We start from the raw sequence: 19,986 nt of genomic DNA on the forward strand, positions 1-19,986 counted from the left end.
CACACACACACACACACACACACACACACACACACACACACACACACACACCTCTTGCCTTTTCCTCCACCCCCTCTCCCTCTGCTTGCCAAGAGCTGGGGACTGTTAAACTGATTTCCTCAGGGAACAGTGAGGCAGACAGTCTGATGGGAGTGCTGGGCTGTAATATCGCCCCCTCTCTCCTCTCTCAGGTTCTGGGCCAAGCTGATCAGAGCTTCCCTGTGGTTCCAGACACAGACATGGAGATGGACATAGACTGACTGTTCAGCCAGGGCCAGACGTTCCGGTGGTGCTCGGAGGAACCGTGGCAGTATGGGTGCAGCAAGACACACGCCCACTGAGAAGTGTGCTCCAAAGCATGCGCTCATACTCTTGGCAGCTTCTGCAGCCTGTCAAGTTAATGGATGGGCCTCTGACTCCAGTCTGCATATCCCCACTGTTCCCTCTCTTGTAAAGCCCTGCTCGAGTGCAGCCTACATGGTTATCACTACACCCACTGTCACAATCTTGAATACAGACAATGCCCCTGAGTGAGAGAGACAGACAGAGCATGAATACAATGCTAAACACTTACATACTCTTAAGTTGTGGGATTAAAAGAGGCATCACGAGTCATTGTGTCGATAAACGTAAGTGGAATCAAATGTAGTTTGAAAGATGTTTAAAATATCAGATCTCTAATGTTAGTGTATTTTGGCCATTACAAATCTTTCACAATAGCTTTTTTTTATTAATGGTTTGAGTTTTGGTTCTTGTTCTCTGATAATAAATAGCCCCTCTTTACCCGCACTGTCAATACACCCACAGGTGTGAGAAGCCACTTGTGTTTCGACATGCCAAAATTTCCAAGAAGTAATTGTTGAAAACATGAAGCACGAACTTGTCTGATTCAGATCACCTCCTCAGCATTGTTAAAGTTATTTTGGTGTGAGTGTCTTGTTTTTTTTTTGCTCAGGCTCCAGGAGTGCTAATGGTGGCTGGACCAGTCCGGTCTGGATCACGCAGTGTTGATGGCAGCTGGTTTACCCAAGCTTGGCTCTGCTTGTGTCCCTTCCCATTCATAGGCCCTGAACCATAACCAAATGGCCTTCACATACACCACCCATCAGCACACCTAAAAAAAACAAGCAGTCATCCAAAGACAAACAGATGCGACACTCTGTGCCACCAACGCCACTCTTGTCACGAAAACTCAACCCAACATAGAAGCGCACAATCACACACACACACACACACACACACACACACACACACACACACAAAACTACTCAGAAGCTTCCTCCTCTTCCATAAAGCTTGCTGATCTTGCTTCAGAGTGTATTATGAGCCAGCAACATGTTTTACTCCTGCTAGGCCCCCTACAGCCCCTCAATCATACGAGTAGTACCTTGCACAAGCTTTCACACCAATCCTTTGCCCAGGCAAGCACTTTAGCACATTTTCAACAATACTTTCCATTTATAGTTACACATATATCACCATTCACATACACTGGTCACATGAGCGCTGGGGTAAAAATGAAGCAAAAGGTCAGCTATTTCTAGAAAACACAACAACACAAAAACAGACAAACAGAAATGAAAAAAGTATAAAAATAGATTTTTATTTTTTTAATGCATTTATTTTGATTGGCCCGACAATGAAGTGGAAGTGAAGCGAAATATAACACATTAGTATAAAACAGCCATGGCAGCAGAAATCATAGATCAGCTGTTGTCTCAAAGCAAGTGATGCTTTGAGCGCTATCTATCATCAGAGAAAACTATGGTGATGACAAATGTGTACTGACGCAAAGGTATATGAGCAGAACTATAATGTGGGTTTTTTTTCCATTTTAATGACAATCAGAAAACAAACTCTCTGTCACTGTTTTGTAATGAGAGTTTTTAACCTAAAACTTGATCAGCTGCATTTCCAAAAGTATCTGTTAATGGTTATAAAGTGGTAATAGTATGGATGCATGCACGTTGTAAGATGAATATGCGTTAGTACTGCTGTACCTTGAAAACAGAAAGGATCCCAAACTGTGGATCTGTCCCCTAAGAATCAGGTCAGCAAATTTTGGGGGTTGTGTTCTATATCAAAGCTCAAGACCCTTCGTATTTACAAAGTGGATTTGTGCTTGAATTATCAGGTAAAATCTTTTATTTCAAAGTTTTGTTTTGTTGTAACTGTGCAAGTGCTTCTGCTGTAATTTGTCTCTATTCTTATAGTCAAGCTCTCTGATTTTAAAAAATGCTATTTAATAAAAAAAATAAATAAAATTAATACACTCACAGACACCACTGTGTAAAGTCCTTAAAAGACCGATAAACTAATAGACATGAAACGTAAATTTCATGAACTTGTCCTTTAAATCGTTTTCTAACTAACCGATGGTACAGAATGGGAAGGAAATCTCATCAACTAACACATTACTCATTCCTCCTGCCACGCTCACTCACTATTCAAATGTGAATATGAGTTTTCTAAATATAATCTTACAATAACACAATCACACGCACACACACACATATATATAAACATAGAGTTGTTTTGTTGAGTTCTCACTCATAGCGTAGTATCCCAATATTTTCCATGGCGATTTTACAGGGACATTAAAACACCATCAAAATACTGTTAACAAGAGGGCTCATCTAATTCACCACCAATCTGAGATAATGTTGGCCGAGCAAACTTTTGTTAAATCGGCTCAGCTGAAAGTACATCCAACAGAGAATCCTGGGAACCAAAATTCTGGCTGGGTTTATTCAGTGGAATGGAAATCAATTTATAACTTTTATCTAACATGTTTTCTTCTGGATTTTCTGCAAACAGATGTTGGCAGGCATATTTTATAGTTGAAAAAGGTGATAAATTGTGGTGTCGTGAGGTTTTTGATGATTCATCTATCTATCTCACAAGTACAATTTTAGTCGCACTGAAGCAGAAGTTCCTTTCTGGTTTATGTGGCAGTTGCACTGATCCAGCAGCTCTTGCGTCACACTCTACGCTGCTAAAAGGACTCATCTCTGTAGAACCCCACCACCACCACCACCACCACCACCACCACTAGTCATATAAACTTCTGCTGCATCCAAAATATTTAACCTTCTCTCTATGTGTCCTTTGTACCCTGTCACTAGTTGACTGCACATCTTCCACGTTTACTTAACTAACCACACATATGCATATAACTGATCTGTATCACAAACCATATGCAAACTCTGACTTCATGGTTTGTTTTAGCCCACTTTGTCCACAGATGTGTTTTGGCTCCAAGGACAATGAGTACCAGACGGGGTGCCAGTGCAGTGAAAAAAGAGGCATTTACACACACAATCATGACCATGCATACAAACACACACAATGTACATACAAGCTAGAGTTAACGCAAGCAGTCTGCAGATTCAGCTGTGCTCTTAGCTCAGCGTCTCTGCTCAGTGACATCATACCCCGACAATGCCACCATTCATACAGATGTTGCTTACAAAACCTGTAGTTAGACTCTCATTGTGTGTACTGCTCCTCCTCCTCCTCACAACAAGAGAATTTGCCAGAGGTGCTCCCCTACTATGGTGAAAGAAAATGAATGGAACACATAACAGAGTTACAGTTTATGCTAATGGTTTAACTGCTTACAAATGATTTTATACTAAGGTAATCATTTCATCAATCATGACATGGCAGAGATGAAAACTGTAACATCTGCAGCTGCCTCACTTTTTTGGAATTTGTGAGCAAAATAGGTGCAGTTCAGTGCAGTTACTGAATTGCAACTAGTATTTGGATTATCAGGATTAAAGATCAAGCGTTTCGCTAAACAGTGAACATGTACGAAAGAGTTACCCTGAAGAACTAACAGCAAGGTTTGTGCAAGTGAAATGAAAACTCAACATCAGTGCACGTGGAATACTTTGATTATTGGCCCTCCTGTGTGCTATGAAATGTTCCTTTAAGAGAAGCACTGCTTGCCCCCCCCTCCCCCCCTTCAAGTAAAAAGGAGCATATTTAGAGCATGCCAGGAATTATGTCATCCACCAATCTAGTGCCAGCTCCACAGCCAAGCAGGCTGCAGTGAAAGAACATATAGTATTGTTTACCACATAAAAATCTCAGCACCTAGCCCGATGCTTAGTGACAAATTTATTGTCCTTAGTAACAATATAAACAATAGATAATTGGGAGATAATAAATAACACATTTTCATACACCAGCACAAAGCCCTTTCAAGGCCCCTCTTTCTGAAATTAGCAAGCAGTCAGGATGTGTGGAAAGCATGGGACTCAGTTAAAAGACACAATAAAACAATGCCAAAGTGCACCATGCTGAAAACAGTGCCACTGACATGAGCCATGCGCCACAGCGGGCATTCATAGACTTGAGTTTGTTTTTAGGGGAAATTTGATAAGGGCTTGTTTGGGTTTTTCTTGTTACAGATGAAAAATGATAGCAATTACCTTTCATTGCATGAACAAAAATATCAAAATTTAAGCATAGGGGGTCTGTGGTGTGTGAGGGTTGGGGTGGGTTGGGGGTGTAGGTGTGGGGAGTAGAAAACAGTACAAGTATTCAGAAATGTTTTACAGTTTTCCTTTATAGGCATGCATGTATTCTGTGTGTGCATCTCATCTGTCAGTCGTTTTTCAAGTAGTCTTGGCTGCCTGTACATGCATGTGTGGGTGCACGTGTGTGCATGATTTTGCAGCTATTTGTACAAGCAAGATGACACAGTGCTGGTCCACGCGCGGTGCATATATGTGTGTGTGCGTGCGCTCGTAAGGAGTGGTGATGTAATGCTTTGGCCGGCATGCTGTGGAACTTGGCCTCCTCTGTACTGCGTTTCCTCCACGCTGCGAGGGTCAACTATCCCACAAGCTCCAGCACACAACACTCACTATTCAATTCCCCAGACCACAACAGAGCAGAATTCAACCACACCCGGCACCAAGAGCACCCAGTCCCTCACAACAAGAAGGGGGAAAAAAAACACTTGAGCTAAAACTAATAAAACATTCCAATCCCAGCAACCCTCCCAGGCAACAAACTAAAAGCATTAAGAAAAAAAAACATATCAATTATTCCACCATCAAGCTTTGCTATACCACTTAAATGATGGCACTTAAGTAGAAAATCAGAAGAACAAAGATGGGCACTGATGCAGATACAGTCTTTAGCCCAGAGAGCACAAACAGAGAGCTTAGAGCAAGATATGAGTCCCCAAGGGGCCACAGCAGTCCTTTGGCTCATTAACTATTTACACCAGAGACAGGCCTCCCTACTGCTCTGGCCCACCACAAAATCAATTAGCCTTCATTAGCCCAGGCTCAGGGCATGCTTTCTCTGACAGGGGAGGGATAATCCTGCTACCGATGCCTCCAGTTACCACAAAATATCAAACAGCAGCAAGCTCACCCATATGGCCATACATGCATGCACAAACATGAAAAGACAAAGGAAACTGGTTCTACTTTTCCCTAAGAAGTCTTCTATTTTCTCCCTTCTTATTCATTGTTTGATCTTGCAGTATATCAATATTGCTTCTCGCCTTTTAATTCTATTGCCTATTCTGCCTGTCTGTCCGTTTCCTTCATGTCTATCAAAGTCCCACTCAATCCCCTCTTCTGCTCTCACAATGTAAACGTTGAGCACAAAGAGTGCATCCAGATCCGTTCCTCTGAGGTGTGGGGTTACAGTGCGAAGATTTCCCATTGGCGGAAAGTCAACATGGTCAGGGTAATGCGATTAGAGCCGGATTGAGATCGTCGCAGGGGACACATGGGCCTGATCATGGCCCAGTTATCCGATAGCGAGGCCGTATTTATCGACCAGGCCCGGGCGAGGATATTGGAGACATTAGAGACCCCGTCTATGCTTATGAAACCCACGCTGGAGATCGCACCCGGATAACACAATTAGTCTCTCACTTTCTGTCCACAATCACAAAATTCCATCAGTTGTGTTCAGACATCAGGGAGCAGAATCTCAATTGATACACATTGGGTTGCTGTGCCTCGTGCCCGAATGGCCAACTAACCAGAAAGTTGCATGGTTAGGGGGCCTGCAGCCATTTAGTGACTGCATATGTTTATAGGAGGCCTAACAGAGCATTTACAATTCAATTACACAGATAGGAGGAGAAAAAAAAAAGAGTAAGACATGTCTGGATGATGGCCAGGGAAGAGATAAGCCTAATACACTAATATTGTGTTACCCTAGTGTGTTACCATAGGAACAGTTGAAGAGATTCAAAAGACTACAAAGGCGATCAATCTTGAGAGAACGGGAGGAAGAGGGAGAATTAAATGCCCTGGGACTGCTCCCGCTCTCCTCTATCAGACCAATAACTCTTCTAATGACCTCTGCTACCCCTCTCTCTCTCCCTCTCTCTCTGTCTATGTGTGTGTCTTTGCCTCTCCAGGATGTTTCTCTCCAGTAAACCCAGCTATCTATGAACCTTTCCAAACACAAAGAGCAGCCAACTCTTTTCATTATGGTTTATAATTTCTTTTTTCTCGATATCCATGTCATGACACTCCAGTTATTTATTTTTAAAACAAAGGTTGGCAGTTGGTCACGTTGCTACAGCATTAATCAATTCATATCACCTTAAATGTAACTTTTTAGCTATTTTTCATTAATCAGAGGTGTCATGAACCAGTGTTGCAGCAGTACTGGCATTCAAAATCAAGAACAGTGCAAAGAATCTTTTCTTTTTGAGCTTTTTCTTCTGCCAGTCCTTCTTTGACTCTCAAAACCTGTGCCTACATATTATTCCAACTTCTACAACTAAATGCTTTGTGAAAGGATGAGGTCATTTGATTTTTTTCCCTGCTGTGTTAAACTAGTGCTAACAAGTTGCAGGACCTACAGAACATGTTCTGTACATTAAGATATACATCAGGCAGTTGGTGGGCAGCCGAGCCACAACCACATAAAGGGCCCTTTATTCCAGCCAGAGTCTCCGGTGCTGCACTGGCAGGTTCAGACACAGCTTTGATTACACACCAAATGATGAAATCCACACAGGCCTAAGAGTGCAGCCTTGCTGGCAGAGCCCAGTGGAAAAGAAGGTTGCAACACTTTTCAGCTTGTGTGTGTGTGTGTGTGTTTGTGTGTGTGTGCAGGCATAAAAGTGTATGTATGCATGTGAATGCTTGCATATACTCACCAGTTTGGCCTCTGAGTGCATGGAGGGAATGTGAGTGGAGGAGCAGGAGCTGCTGTGGGCGGGGCTTTGCATGCCCATCATATTGGAGCCCATGGACATTTGTCTCTCCATCTGAAGATTACAACAATACAATAACAATCACGCAAGTGTAAACAGGGCTTTATTTAAACACATATCAATCATGCTGTACTATTTATGCTAAGAGTGGTGATTTTTCAGAGATGCAATCACTGCTTTCTCACAGGTATGCACCAAAAACCTTTAAGCATTTTAAGTGTGAGACCTATCCTTTGAGGTTATGGAGCATGAGATGAGAACGCATGAGAGCCTGATTTCACATGACAGGCTGCCCTGTGCACAGCTCTGTGTGATGATAACTGGAGCTGACCCAAAACAGGAAGCCAGCATGCAGGGACTTAACACAGGAAGCTGGGCAACTGGGGTGTGTGTGTGTGTGTGTGAGAGTTTCTAACAGCAGTTTGGTGAGTATCTGTCAGACTAACATCAAAGTCGTCTAGTTGCAGGATGTTTCAATAAGGACATAGGTTAGTTAGCTCTACAAATTTCTAACCATCTGTCTTTGTGTGTATGCGCTCACTACCTGTCTCTGATTGATTCTAGTCTGGTCGTTATGTGTCATAGCTGAGACCTGAATGTGAAGAATTCACATGACATGTGGTGAAAGGTGACCCGTGTTCACCGTGTGGTGCAAACAGGAAAGACGATATGTTTGCTTGAACATCTACATGCATGTGTGCGTGTAAGGTGTTGCGGCCTCTTAGCTGCTGAAGTTTTGGTGAAGTTTGCGGTGCTCTCCATGAGGCATGGGCCCTCTCACCCCCACCCCTGGCTGGACCTTTTCCTTGCCCTCCCCTTCCCCTGGTCCACAGAGATTTGGGTCTAGAACCTGACACACAATCTTAATTGCAGTAAGTGTGTTTTGTGTAAAAATATCACCCAAACGTGCACCCCTTTCCTGAACCGTCAATCTTCCCAAAAATCGCTTAGCCCTTAATTTAATAAACATGGGAAGGATTTTTCCACACCATAAAACTGAGCCGTCTTATGTTACAAACGGAACATATGTTGTATCATTGCAATCCTGATACGAGGGCCTTTTGCTATGTTGTTATCATTTCCTGTTACACAATGTGATTGTTCTGAATTTAGTTGGCTTAATTGTAGTGAAAATTTACATTTTGAACTCACAGGAAAAAACCATTCATTTCTGCAGGAAGAGTCGAAACTGCACAGCAACACCAACACAGCTTATGTTCAGTCTGAATGTACAGTGCACTGTCATCACAGGAGTAAACGAGTCTACTTCTGCATGCGTGAGCACCGCTGTAAGTGAATATGCTCTGTAATCTGTTGTGGTACTCACAGGCATCAACACAGCAGAGGAGCCGGGCATGGTCGGGTCTGGCAGAGTTCCAGGCATGGAGGCTGGCAGAGGCTGCCTCTGTCTGTTTCGTAGGTGCAGTAGTGAGGACAGCGAGCCGGGGACGGGCCTAAAAGGACACAGACAAGGAACTTAAGGGTTTGTCCTGCTACACACAATCTAAGAATATTATTCTTTGTTGTTTCATACACCAGCACCAAATCCAGCATGACATTTAGCGCTAGTTTTTAACGTGTCCTAATAAGCACAAAATTAATGTATAAGCATATATTAAAGAAAGAAGTGATAATATAGTGTAACATCCCTTTTTAGTATATTAATGGACATTTACTAATTTCTTCTTTTTTTTTACACACACAAAAAAGTTTGATTCTCAGTTAATTTTATCTTTCTGTACTTTCAGTGTATGAATAATTGTATTATATATTATAGTGTGATATAAATGACTCACTGTTTTTATATTTCCTACAAATTAAGTGCTGAAATAAATTATTACTATAATATACAAAGGCATGAAAGAAGGCAAGTGAAAAAATGCACGACAAGCTTAGCTTAAGTCACCTTTGTGAGTTTAAAAACTGTATGTTTAAAAACTACAGTTGCTAAAGGGAATTTGATTACCCACTGATATAGTTGGTGATCATGTCTAACTTTTATACTCAATTCTAGCCCTCTGGTTTGAAGCTCATTGACTCTGAAGACAGGAACATCAAAAACAGAGCACGAATATTACTATATATTACATTATATATTACATGACTTCATAACATGATAATAATATAAAAAATATAGGGGACTTCTGTCAATCGCAGTTTAGAGGATTAGGTATTTTGCTGTCACCTGATGTGACGCACTGATGTGCTTATAAAAACTAAGGGTCTGTGGCTCCATTGACAATAATAAAGAAAAAACTTCATCAAGTGTTTCCTTTTAGACTAAAGGGGCTGATTCTGTCATAGATACTGAGAGAAATGTTGGTGCTTATATCAAAAGATTCAGAGTCTCTGAATGCAATGAATTGCTTTCATTTTTCGTATTTCTTGTTAAAAGTGTAATCACTTTCCAAACATGCAAGTTGGCTGCTGCCACATGTTCTCGGAAAGCCCTGAGCTGAAAGCGCGCACGCTAAAAAAAACCTATTGTATTATCGTAATTCTACAAAGTGGGGCGGCTAAGGAAATCTATTCGTACACTTTAAAGTAAATTTAACATTTTGAGAGAAAATGCTTTCCGCAAGCTCGTTCTTTTTTAGTTTGCTCTTCTTTCTACAGCCACAAACTCAGAACAGAACCCCCCCCCCCCCCCAAAAAAAAAAAAAAACATTAGTGAGCCTGTGCGCATGCTGCACTTCAATCATCTCATGAGTTTTTGGATATACTTTACTTTTGTAAAGTATATCCAAAAACAATGGATGAATAATGATTTTGGTGATGATAAATGACTAATATTTGTCATAACAACCACATGAGATGAGCATGATGAGAATCATATTTAGAAACTGCTAAAGCAATGGAAGCCCTGTGGGGAAAATCTCTTTCAGTGACCACAAGAGCGGGCGGACCAACGGGCTTATCCACACTCACGGCCACATCAATAAATCACATGTACAGAGGGCCCAGGCTAAGCTTAAACTATTGACAGCAGTCCTGTCTCAGTCACTGGCTCAAGGCCTTGGCCATACAAATACCCAGACAAATACATCTGCGCTCGGTGACATCATTTATACAACTGTCACCAAATCCCTGCTTCTAAGAACAACAATTCCCAGCTGCAAGGTGCTGCAACACCCGCATGAATGCAGCAGTTATTCAGTCCTCACATCTAAAAGCAGCATTCACCGCACGATTCTTCAACAACTTGCATCAGAAGAATCAATAAATCTCCAGTTATCTGTATCGCCACAATCAGCGCTGCCACTCACCAGCTATTTAAGCTCCATTTCCTCCAAGCAAACAAGAAGCATTTAGGTTAGCTGTGTTCAACGGGTTAACATAATCAATTCACCACATCACAGCCTGGATTACGGTAATAGTGAGTGGTGAAGGAGTGATGGCCTAATGGAGGGGGGGTAACAGGGCAAACGTTCCACCACCTGAATAAATACCTGTATTTTTCCAGACCTAAATATGTGCATTTATGCTCCAGACATTTTAGATTGCTGCACACACACACAGGACTATTACCATCCTGACGATGTGTCATGCCAGTATAACATCCCAATTTATCACAATCACACTCATTTAACAGCGCGTATGACATCTGAGCAACACAGCGAATTCAAACATTTCCACATGGGAAAACTCATGAAAGTACAATGAGGTATGCAGTGTAGCTGCATCAACAGTTTCCCTCAGTGTTTAGACTTTGCCAGCATTCAGAAGGATGAACAGTCGCATGCTGGTACATGCTGTTGATTATGTAGATGAAGACTACATCATTTTTTCATAACTACGTGATGACTCGATTTTTCATTCAGACGCAGACTGAAGTTTTCTCAACAGATTTTTGCAACACACTGAAGTAAAAACGAATGTTAACTTGAAGCACGTCTGTATCTCATTATGATGTGTCAATTAGCTAAACAAAACTGGCTCATTTAAAGTATTTTTGTTCTAAAACTGTCACAGTATTTGCTTTCGTTTCCCACATGTAACATGTGTGCTATTCTACTAATTTAAACAAACAGTATTTTGTAAGAAGGATAAGCTTTATACGTTTATTTTTTTATTAATTAGCCCTATTTCAGTCATACTTCATCCTTAATCCTGGCAGCCACATAATAAACAACAACATTAAAAAAAACACGCAGACACACAGGCTCTGTGACACAGAGAATAAAGGCTCCTTTTGAAGACTGTAACTTCTGCACCTGTCTGTTAGACGAACACTCTGTCCATCACGACCACATTCACCAAAACACAACCTGCTTGTCCACTGGGAAGAAAAAAACAACACTAACATCTGACAGCACTTCCTCAAGGGATTAACCCGAGCTTTGTGCTGACTCTGCTGATAAATAAAGACATTTCAGACAGCCGGCAAAAAGTCACTAACGGTGAATCCAAAAATCTAGAAGAAACAAATATAACTTACTTGTTGAAGTGAACACAATGGCAACTTTTCTTATGCATTACAGTGTCAGAACCACACTGTAAAGCGCCTCAGCAACAGTTCTGAAAAAGGGCTGAACTTGTTTTTCTAGCTTTTTCCAGCAACTTAAAATGAAAGATTTCCTGCTTCTGATGAACTCTTAAATGTAGTATTGTGTCACTCTTTCCTTTTCCTGTGCGTTTTACAGACTAAACCATTTATTCTTTTTTTCACTCTGATAAATACTATACTCTACAAAATAATGCATTTTAATATAGCACCATCGTACACCGTCAGTAAGGCACTAATCAAATACAGTATAAAGAGTTAAACAAGAAACTTTCTATATTTCATGCTCCCTCCTGCTTTGTGTATTTACATCCTCCTGCTCAAAGTGTTTATATGTGAATAAGTGCATATGTGAGTGTGTGACTTTTTCATTAAGCTGCGTGTGAACATATGCATGTGTGTGTGTGTGTGTGTGTGTGTGTGTGTGTGTGTGTGTGTGTGTGTGTGTGTGTGAGTGAATAATGACAGGCTCGGCTCCACTGAGGGGACTGATAATAGCCTGGGCTGTGGGCCCCAGGGGAGAGCAGGTAGACACTCTGCAGTTCTGACCCTGCGCTCTCACATTACTGAGTGCTTCGCTCTCAGCCCAGCTCTCCTCCACAATCCCCGCCCAAGAACCGCCGCCGCCCAAACCCACCCATCTTCACTCCACCATGACATCATTAGTAGACTTTCATCCCTCTTTATGCCTTTTTTACTTTTTCTTGTGCTCTCTTATTTCTAATTGTCCACATCATTATGATATTTCTTTCCACCACGGACCCCTCATGGTGTCCACGCCTAAACCCACGTCCCCCTGATCTACTGTGTGTAATCTACAAATTTTGTAGACACACTGCTTTACTGTCCCAATCCCAACAGTCCCAACTCCAACTCAAGTACTGGGGACTTATACACAAGGGGGTTGGCTGCCATCCAACAGAGAGAGAGAGAGAGAGAGTCCACTGACTCATATCCTTCCCTTTCTGACTCGGCTCCAGCAATGATGTAATGCTCTTGGTTTTTCGCCCTCCCCCCACCCTGTGCCTGCCTACCCCCAGATTTTGTCCCTCCCTCCCATCCTCCTCTCACTTTTCCCTCTCTTTCCCTCCTCAACTCAGTCCAGCATCACTGTACTCACTCCTCGCTGGGTGAAGTCACTGCAAGCTCTGGGTAGACACAGCAGCTAAAAACTTTTGAACGTAACCAAAACAGCCTAGGGCCAAGTTCCAGACGTTTGGGAGATGGTGGTGCAGTCACCATGGGAACGGAGGTAAATACCGGGAGAAACAAGGGCCTCAAACAGCTTGCAGCTGCCTGGCTCTCTGAGTAAACACTACACAGGACCTGCCCCTGATTTACTGCCTTTAATCACTGGTGGGAGGAGAGTGCCATGGGGTTTGGACTGAGGAAATAATACGAATCTGATCAAATAAATCAGCTATAATGGGTTACGACACAGGCTGACTTTTATTAGCGCTCTAGAGAAGGGATGGATGCTGGGAGGGTGCTTCACTGGAATGGATCTGGGCTGGGGTGTCCTCACATTAGGGTGCCTCAAGCTGAGTTAAGGCATGCCAAAGCACAGTTTAGGAATGGTGGGGAGTGACACTCTGGAGCAAATTAGTGTAAGTGTTGCGGTATTTATTCACCAAATATGATACTGTTTTGAATCATCAGATGCTCTTGGCTGAGGAAAGCAAAGATGAGTTGGCTTTCATTTTAACGAAAGCATGTCAGTGCATTCATATCGGCGGTGAATCGGAAAAACTCTTCAGCAGCTAATGAGTCATCTTGTTACAAGCTACCCTGGGATCTGTCAGCAGCACCTGACTGGTGCTGTAACATTTGGCATAAACAGACCCTTTCACTTTCAGAGATACTTCATCTTTTTCCCTTTTCATCTACTAAAACTTCACTATTTATTAACATGTTTATGTCTCTGCTGTAAAGCCAACCTAGGCTCCTGTCACCCTGCCACCTGATTCCTGTCTTCTGTCAGTCTCATCTCCCATTCAGCTTTCCATCTTCCCTTCTCTTTCAGATTCTCCATACATTTTTCCCACACCCACATTGTTCTGATGCCATGTTCTTCATGCTTCTATCTTTTCCTCTAATTCTGTACACACCATCCAGCAAAATCCATGTCCTCACCATCTGATGCCACTCTTCACTCTCTCTCCTTTACCCCCAGGATCTGTCATTTCCTCTCCGCCATCTATACCTCCTAATACCTTCTTCCACTCCTCCATCCACCTCTGATCCCATTCTTCCCCTACTCTGTCCACCTCTGATCCCTCTTTTCCACACTTCCCTACATTGTGATCCCTGTGCTCCCCAGAGCTCTGAGGCACATCCCTGTGTGTGAGTTGCTTGTGCAGGAGCCTGCATGTGTGGTGGCCCCAGGGCAGGGATGACACAGACCCGCTGGAATGAGAGGGAACAGAGTCTGGGCGTTCCTCTAAAAACGCACTATTAAACCCAGTGCAGTACACAATGAGCTCATCTTAATTCAGGTCAGATGTACATCCTGCTTTCTCTCTCTTTCTTTTTGTCTTTTCACTATTTTTTTAATTGATTACATAGTTTGAGCTTTATTCGTCTGTACCGTGCTTACCAGTTTTCTCTTCTGTCTACCTCCTTCCTTTCTATTTGGATTAGCTCTACAATTTATTCGGAGCCAATAGCCACTTTTTTTTGCGGAGAACTAACAAGTTCGAGCACGGGGGCAACTTAAGCTTTCTGTAGAGGTCACACACTCGTATACTCAGGACGGACCTCCCTCCTTATCACAACTTTGTGAATGCAATCTAATCATAAACAATAATAAAAGACATCTTGTTTAAATTGTAAAGTTCATGAGGTCAAACTTTATCCATAAACAGCCCATAACATCCTTTCTCTCTATGCTCATGCACCAGTGCAGTGCACTTAGAAGGCAGCACCACTGGGTTATTACAGGCATGGAAAGAGTTATTATGCAATCTATACGATATGCAGTGTGTATCATGAACCACCTATCGGCACCACTGTATCAATATTAATTCAGTATAGTAGGTCAGCGGTGCTATTTTAAACAATTGATGAAGTAGTGAGTATCAGATTACACTGTATGTAAAAGAGCATGTACACATTGTGTTTAGACGTGAACATCTGTTCTCAATAAGTGCTCACTAGCTATAATATCTGACAATGATCGTGGATTAACAGGATGATCGCAAGCTTTTGCAATCAAATAGAAATGCAAATGTACTTTGTCACAGACACTTATACATTTTAATAAATTGAACTGCTACAATTCAATCTATTAAAAGCAAATCTTCTACCCAGTGGTTCTTCATGATCAATCAGCACACTAGCAAATCTCTTTGCAAAAACACAGGAAGTTAATATCACTCTACACTTTGCATGAAACCTTGCTGTTAAGAAGGCATGAAGACCAACATCTATTTCTGCTACTTCCCTTAAAGGCAAAGACAAGGACCACAAGTAGAAGGGTGCTGAAGGTGTGAAAAATATTGTGCATTTAAAGCAGCATGGGAAACACAACCACAAATTGACTTCCTTCAAACCTGTGCACAATGTGACAGCCAAACTTACAAGTTGCACACAGTACACCCAGGGTGGGACACCGCAAATGATAGATGTATAGGTTTAAAGATAAATCCACAATCTAGAAAAGCGAATAGACTCTCCGCATAGAAAGAGCTGCTTTAAAGTTAATGTGGTTATTGTCACATTTGTACAAAAACAAAATGAGACAAAGTTCTATTTTCATTATTGAAGGTAAATTGAAAAACCTTTTGGTTAAATGGTGAAAAACCAACACTACCTGACATCAGCAGTTAGTGGTTTTGAGGGCTGCATCTCATAAGTTCAAATATTGTCTTTAACACTTTAGTAGGTTTAGACATCTGTACTGTACATTTAACAAAAAAAAATAATAGTTGAAAGCAGTACTTAACTATCAAATTATCGGCAACTGATGATGAAATCTGCCACATCTGTACTGTATTCACGTAGCCCAGATGCATTCAGGTTGATTGTGCTATGTAATGGAAACAATCAGGCTGAATTCCTTTGTGCAGCCAAAATAGAAGAATGTCATTTTTTAATGCCTTGTGCCCACACCCATCCACCCAGCGAGCTCCACTTACAAGTGAAAAGGCTGAGGTTTTCACAGAATGTTGTATCTCACATGGTTGACTAGTAATGTCCAACACATTTAACTCTGACATAACTCAGCACCAGATGTTTGTAACTGAAAAGCAGAGAGCATTCAGAACAGTTGGACACCGCTTCACTTTGTATGATAATGATAGCCGTGACATTAAGATCTGCTGGCTGTTTCTTATGCCTGGTTTTAACACTGGTTTGTGTCAGTGCAGCTCCCCCAAGACCTCCTTTAAGGACTCAGAGCTGAGGGAAGGAGAGAAAAAGCGAGAGCGAGAGAGGTCCTCAGGTTTCACAGCTGCAGGCCCAGCTCAATCCTAAAGTAAATGGACTTGAGGAAAGCCAATCCTAATTGATTCCAAGCCTCAAAGCTCTTTAGTAAACATTGTGGAGCAATGAAAATGACTTGTTATCCTAATTCATTGGATGCTCATGCTGTGCACTCAGCAGAGCAGAGGAACAAAATGAAGAAGCAGATGGAAGTGAGATTAAACTGATTTTGTTTGGTGATTTTGTCTCATTTAGAGACATATTTACCACAGAGCCCCATAAAGTGTATTGATACTAAAAGATTTATAGACCTGCAATGATCAGATACACAACCTTTACCAGTCGTGACAAGGATAACCATTTTTTAATAGTCTCTTAGGTTATTATGGTTCAAATTAAACACAAAGATTTACATAGCGGGAACCTAACTGTGCTTCTAGTTTTACATGATGACCTTGTTCACAAAAGCACAGTAAATCAAAACATATTGAAGCCTACAATTCTCATGAATTAACAGGCTAATATCTGGACTGTGTTGGACTGAGTACACCAGTCTGTGAAGTGTCCAGCATGGTCTCTATGTAGGAAGTTCCTGTGGAGAGACCCTGTGCACAGAGGCTTTGGTGAGCCCTAATGGCTTCCTGTGGAAGTTCTGCTTTTCAGTGGAGGGGTTTCCTCAGCCCATTTTCCTGCTGATGTGAACATTTCCAGATCAGTTTTCTCTTGTGTGAATATTCCCATCCTATTCGCGTTTCAGGATTCCGCCATCCTCGTAAACAAGTGACGCATCTGCAACTTTAGACCATACAATTGCTGCTCAGAGGTTGCCTCAGATCATGTGTGACAGATCACTGCAGCTGGCAACTTGGTGCAGTTCTGTGGCTGGCAACCACCACCACATGGCATACCGTCTCTGAATTTTGAGTGATGCGATTTTACGACAATAAACAATAACACAGCTCTCTCAACAAACCGGTAAGGGCTCTGTGGTCAGAAAGGGCTGCGAAGTGAAGTGGTGAGTCAGGTAAAGAGTTTACAATGACAGGTAAAGTCAGGTGAAGCAGGCCTGACAACGTCTCTGTTACTGGCAGTGATTGCTGCTCCTCCAAGGGGTTGAAATTCCATCCCTGTCCTCAACAAAGAGCCTGATGGGGTGTCAGTCAGACTTAGTGATGGGCCTCCCATCCAATATTCACTAGCTCCCGAAGCTGTAAATCTACACAAGACAGCCTCAACACAGGGCTGGCCTAACTCTGAGCCATCTCAATGTCTAACAAGTTTGCCACAGGCCTGGTTTACAGTAACAAAGCCCTGGCACAGATTTGAAGGTGGCTGAAGTTAAAGCACAAGGAATGAATGAGGTCAGTGGAGAGTCCTCATATGGGAAAAAAGGTGCATAAATGTTTGTGTGCGTTTCCTATAACCGTTATGTCACTGACGTATTAAGACAGAGCTGCAGCAGAGGGAAAGACGTTTCACTCAAAGAGATGACAGCCCTGCAAGAGTTGGCAAAATTTATGCAATCAATACCCAATGCAATACCCCAATCATTACGTACAGTGTGCATATACAAGTAATAAGCACAAAGAAGCAACCCACACACATTGTAATTAATATGGTTTCTCTATCTGCAAAGGTTCCAGAGAAGCAGAGCTCTAAGGCAGCTGCCATTCCCATACTGTGAAAAGAACTATTTTAGAACATGAAATGCTAAACCTGTGTAAAAGCGGTCACGGCTTAGGCTTCAACAATGACTTCATCTTATCCTCTGGGACCCTCTTTGGCATGCTCTGCTATGGGACAACAGTGAATGAACAGCAAAACACGAATGGCAAGTCCCACACACACTGCTCCAAATGTAATGAAACACTGACATTGCCTCAGAGACAATGGGGGGGATGACAGCCGGCACAGAAACAGAGGGACCAGGATGAGACTGAGGCTGTCAGTATAACAGGGGCACACTTGAGGTGAGAGAATCCCCAAAGATCACTGCGCTTGTCAGGCGGTTTTCAGTCTGTCATCAATTCTCAGCAGTGCTCAACAACTGCTGTTTCATGTCATACAGAAAAGAGAAAATGCCTCTCTCAGTAGCAAGTTTCATAAAACCTGTTTGTACCTGTTACTTGTATTTACGCTGCTGATGTTTCACGACATCTTTCGGCCACTGCGGTCTGCTTACCCTATCTGTCTATTTGTTGATGGAGCCTGAGTTATGACAGAGCTGGACTGAGGAGAGGGCAGGGCCTGCTGGATCACTATGCTGGTATCATGATTGCCCATTCGTGAGTGGGACTGCTGGTGCTGGCCTTGGCCTGCTTGGCCATGCAGTGAAATGTTCTGTAAAGAGAAGAGAGGAGGCGAGTGAGCACAGTATAGAGGTTTAGGACTCTATAAAGAGCATTTTCAAGCATTTCAACCATTTGGCCTTGGACTTCACACATTCAGTGGGTGGGAATGGGTAATGAGGAACTAAGTAAGGTATCATCTACAAGCTTTTCTGTGCTGAGCTGAGAGTTTATTGATGACCATATTTCCTTTATTTTTATTTTACCAACAGTTTTTAACTGTCACATTATGAATATTCATACTAAAATAGCTGCAAGTGATAGAATACTCACACTCACGTATCTCTCACACACTTACATTGCCATAAAGTATTTTGCATTGCAGTACAATTACTTAATCTTCACCATTATGATAGTATATTGCAGGATATGGAAATAAGACTATTTCATACTGTCTTCTTGGTGTTTTCTTAAAGTTTCAAATTTTTAACTCTTATCTTGTTGTGCTTTACACTCCCTGCAAGTCTTGCTCTGACTCGCCTCCTGCTGACTTGGCAAAGCCTCCCATCATAAACCACACAGGCTGGGCAGCCTAGACATGGCTGACCTGAGCACGCACGATCTCCAGAGCCAAACCACAGAGACAACAGCTTAGCTGCAGCAGGGACTGCACACACTCCCAGACCTTAGATAAGCAGTCTGTCTTGTGGTGATTTGACTATTACCCATGTTTCAGGTCAAGGTGCTTCAGGGCAGATGTATAATGCATAAATGATCATGTTCTTTGTCAAACGTCAGTGTTTGTGACTCTGCTCACATACAAGACTGTCTGGTCAGTATTTTTTCCTGATTACTGCTGAAAAAGATGTCTCAGGGGTCTGTCTGTCTGGGAGAAATAGGACTCCTTCTCTAAGCGATGAAGATCTGTTTGAAGCTGCAGGTGGAGAACCTGATATCTTTTGTCCTCATCTGTGATGGGTGACAAATCTCCACCTGCTAGCCCTGTCTGTCACTGTTGACAAGTCAGATGAGGTTAAAGTAGCGTGGCACTAGTGGCATCACGAGAACTAGACAGGGAACATATAGTTTGGATAAAAGAGAGAAATATAGCAGAAATATTAGCGGTGAATAAACACTTGTGGCTATCCATTTTTGAACAAATGGGCAGAATGTGGTTGCATGAGGTCTATGTGTTTCCAGTCTATAAAAAAAATGTGTTATCAGCTCATGCAGTGTGAGCCGCTGTTAGCGACATTACTCATGTGATCACTCCAGATAAGAGCTCTTAACCACCTAACCTCTGTGGCTTTGGTCTCATCTGTTTTTTGTTTTGTTTTTTTTAGTCTGAGTTTTTTTTTCCTTTTTTGTTCCAGTACCTGTTTACTGTCCTCTTCTTCCTGGGCTTTGCAAAATTCCTGCTCAATTGAGCAGTCCAGGTCACTGAACAAGCCCACCTCCTCACAGTTCTTTAAAAAACGTGTTGGCGTGGGTGTCTGGTCTGTAAACGAAGAAAAAATGTTTTTCAGGTTTAAAAGTAGAATGTGGACCTTTAAAAGTTAGAGGGA

General features: G+C 42.2%; 1 protein-coding gene across 7 annotated transcripts in view; it reads right to left on the reverse strand.

Annotated features, from left to right (window-relative positions):
- creb5b (cAMP responsive element binding protein 5b) overlaps window positions 1-19,986 on the reverse strand; it is a 35,096-nt gene that overhangs the window by 7,582 nt on the left and 7,528 nt on the right. For 6 of the 7 annotated variants that reach the window (XM_013912212.1, XM_005738463.2, XM_005738462.2 and 3 more), the window contains exons 4-7: window positions 19,798-19,919; window positions 18,316-18,473; window positions 8,535-8,661; window positions 7,151-7,261 (exon numbers count right to left, since the gene is read on the reverse strand). In XM_013912212.1, the coding sequence (XP_013767666.1) occupies window positions 7,151-7,261; window positions 8,535-8,661; window positions 18,316-18,473; window positions 19,798-19,919 (518 nt within the window). Of the gene's footprint in view, window positions 1-7,150; window positions 7,262-8,534; window positions 8,662-11,645; window positions 11,704-18,315; window positions 18,474-19,797; window positions 19,920-19,986 lie in introns of those variants that run through there. The other variant, XM_013912216.1, reaches the window with a different exon arrangement.

The sequence above is a fragment of the Pundamilia nyererei genome, unplaced genomic scaffold (genome assembly GCF_000239375.1).
Source record: "Pundamilia nyererei isolate P.nyererei 1_Seehausen unplaced genomic scaffold, PunNye1.0 scaffold00084, whole genome shotgun sequence".
In the NCBI taxonomy this organism is placed as follows: Eukaryota; Metazoa; Chordata; class Actinopteri; order Cichliformes; family Cichlidae; genus Pundamilia; species Pundamilia nyererei.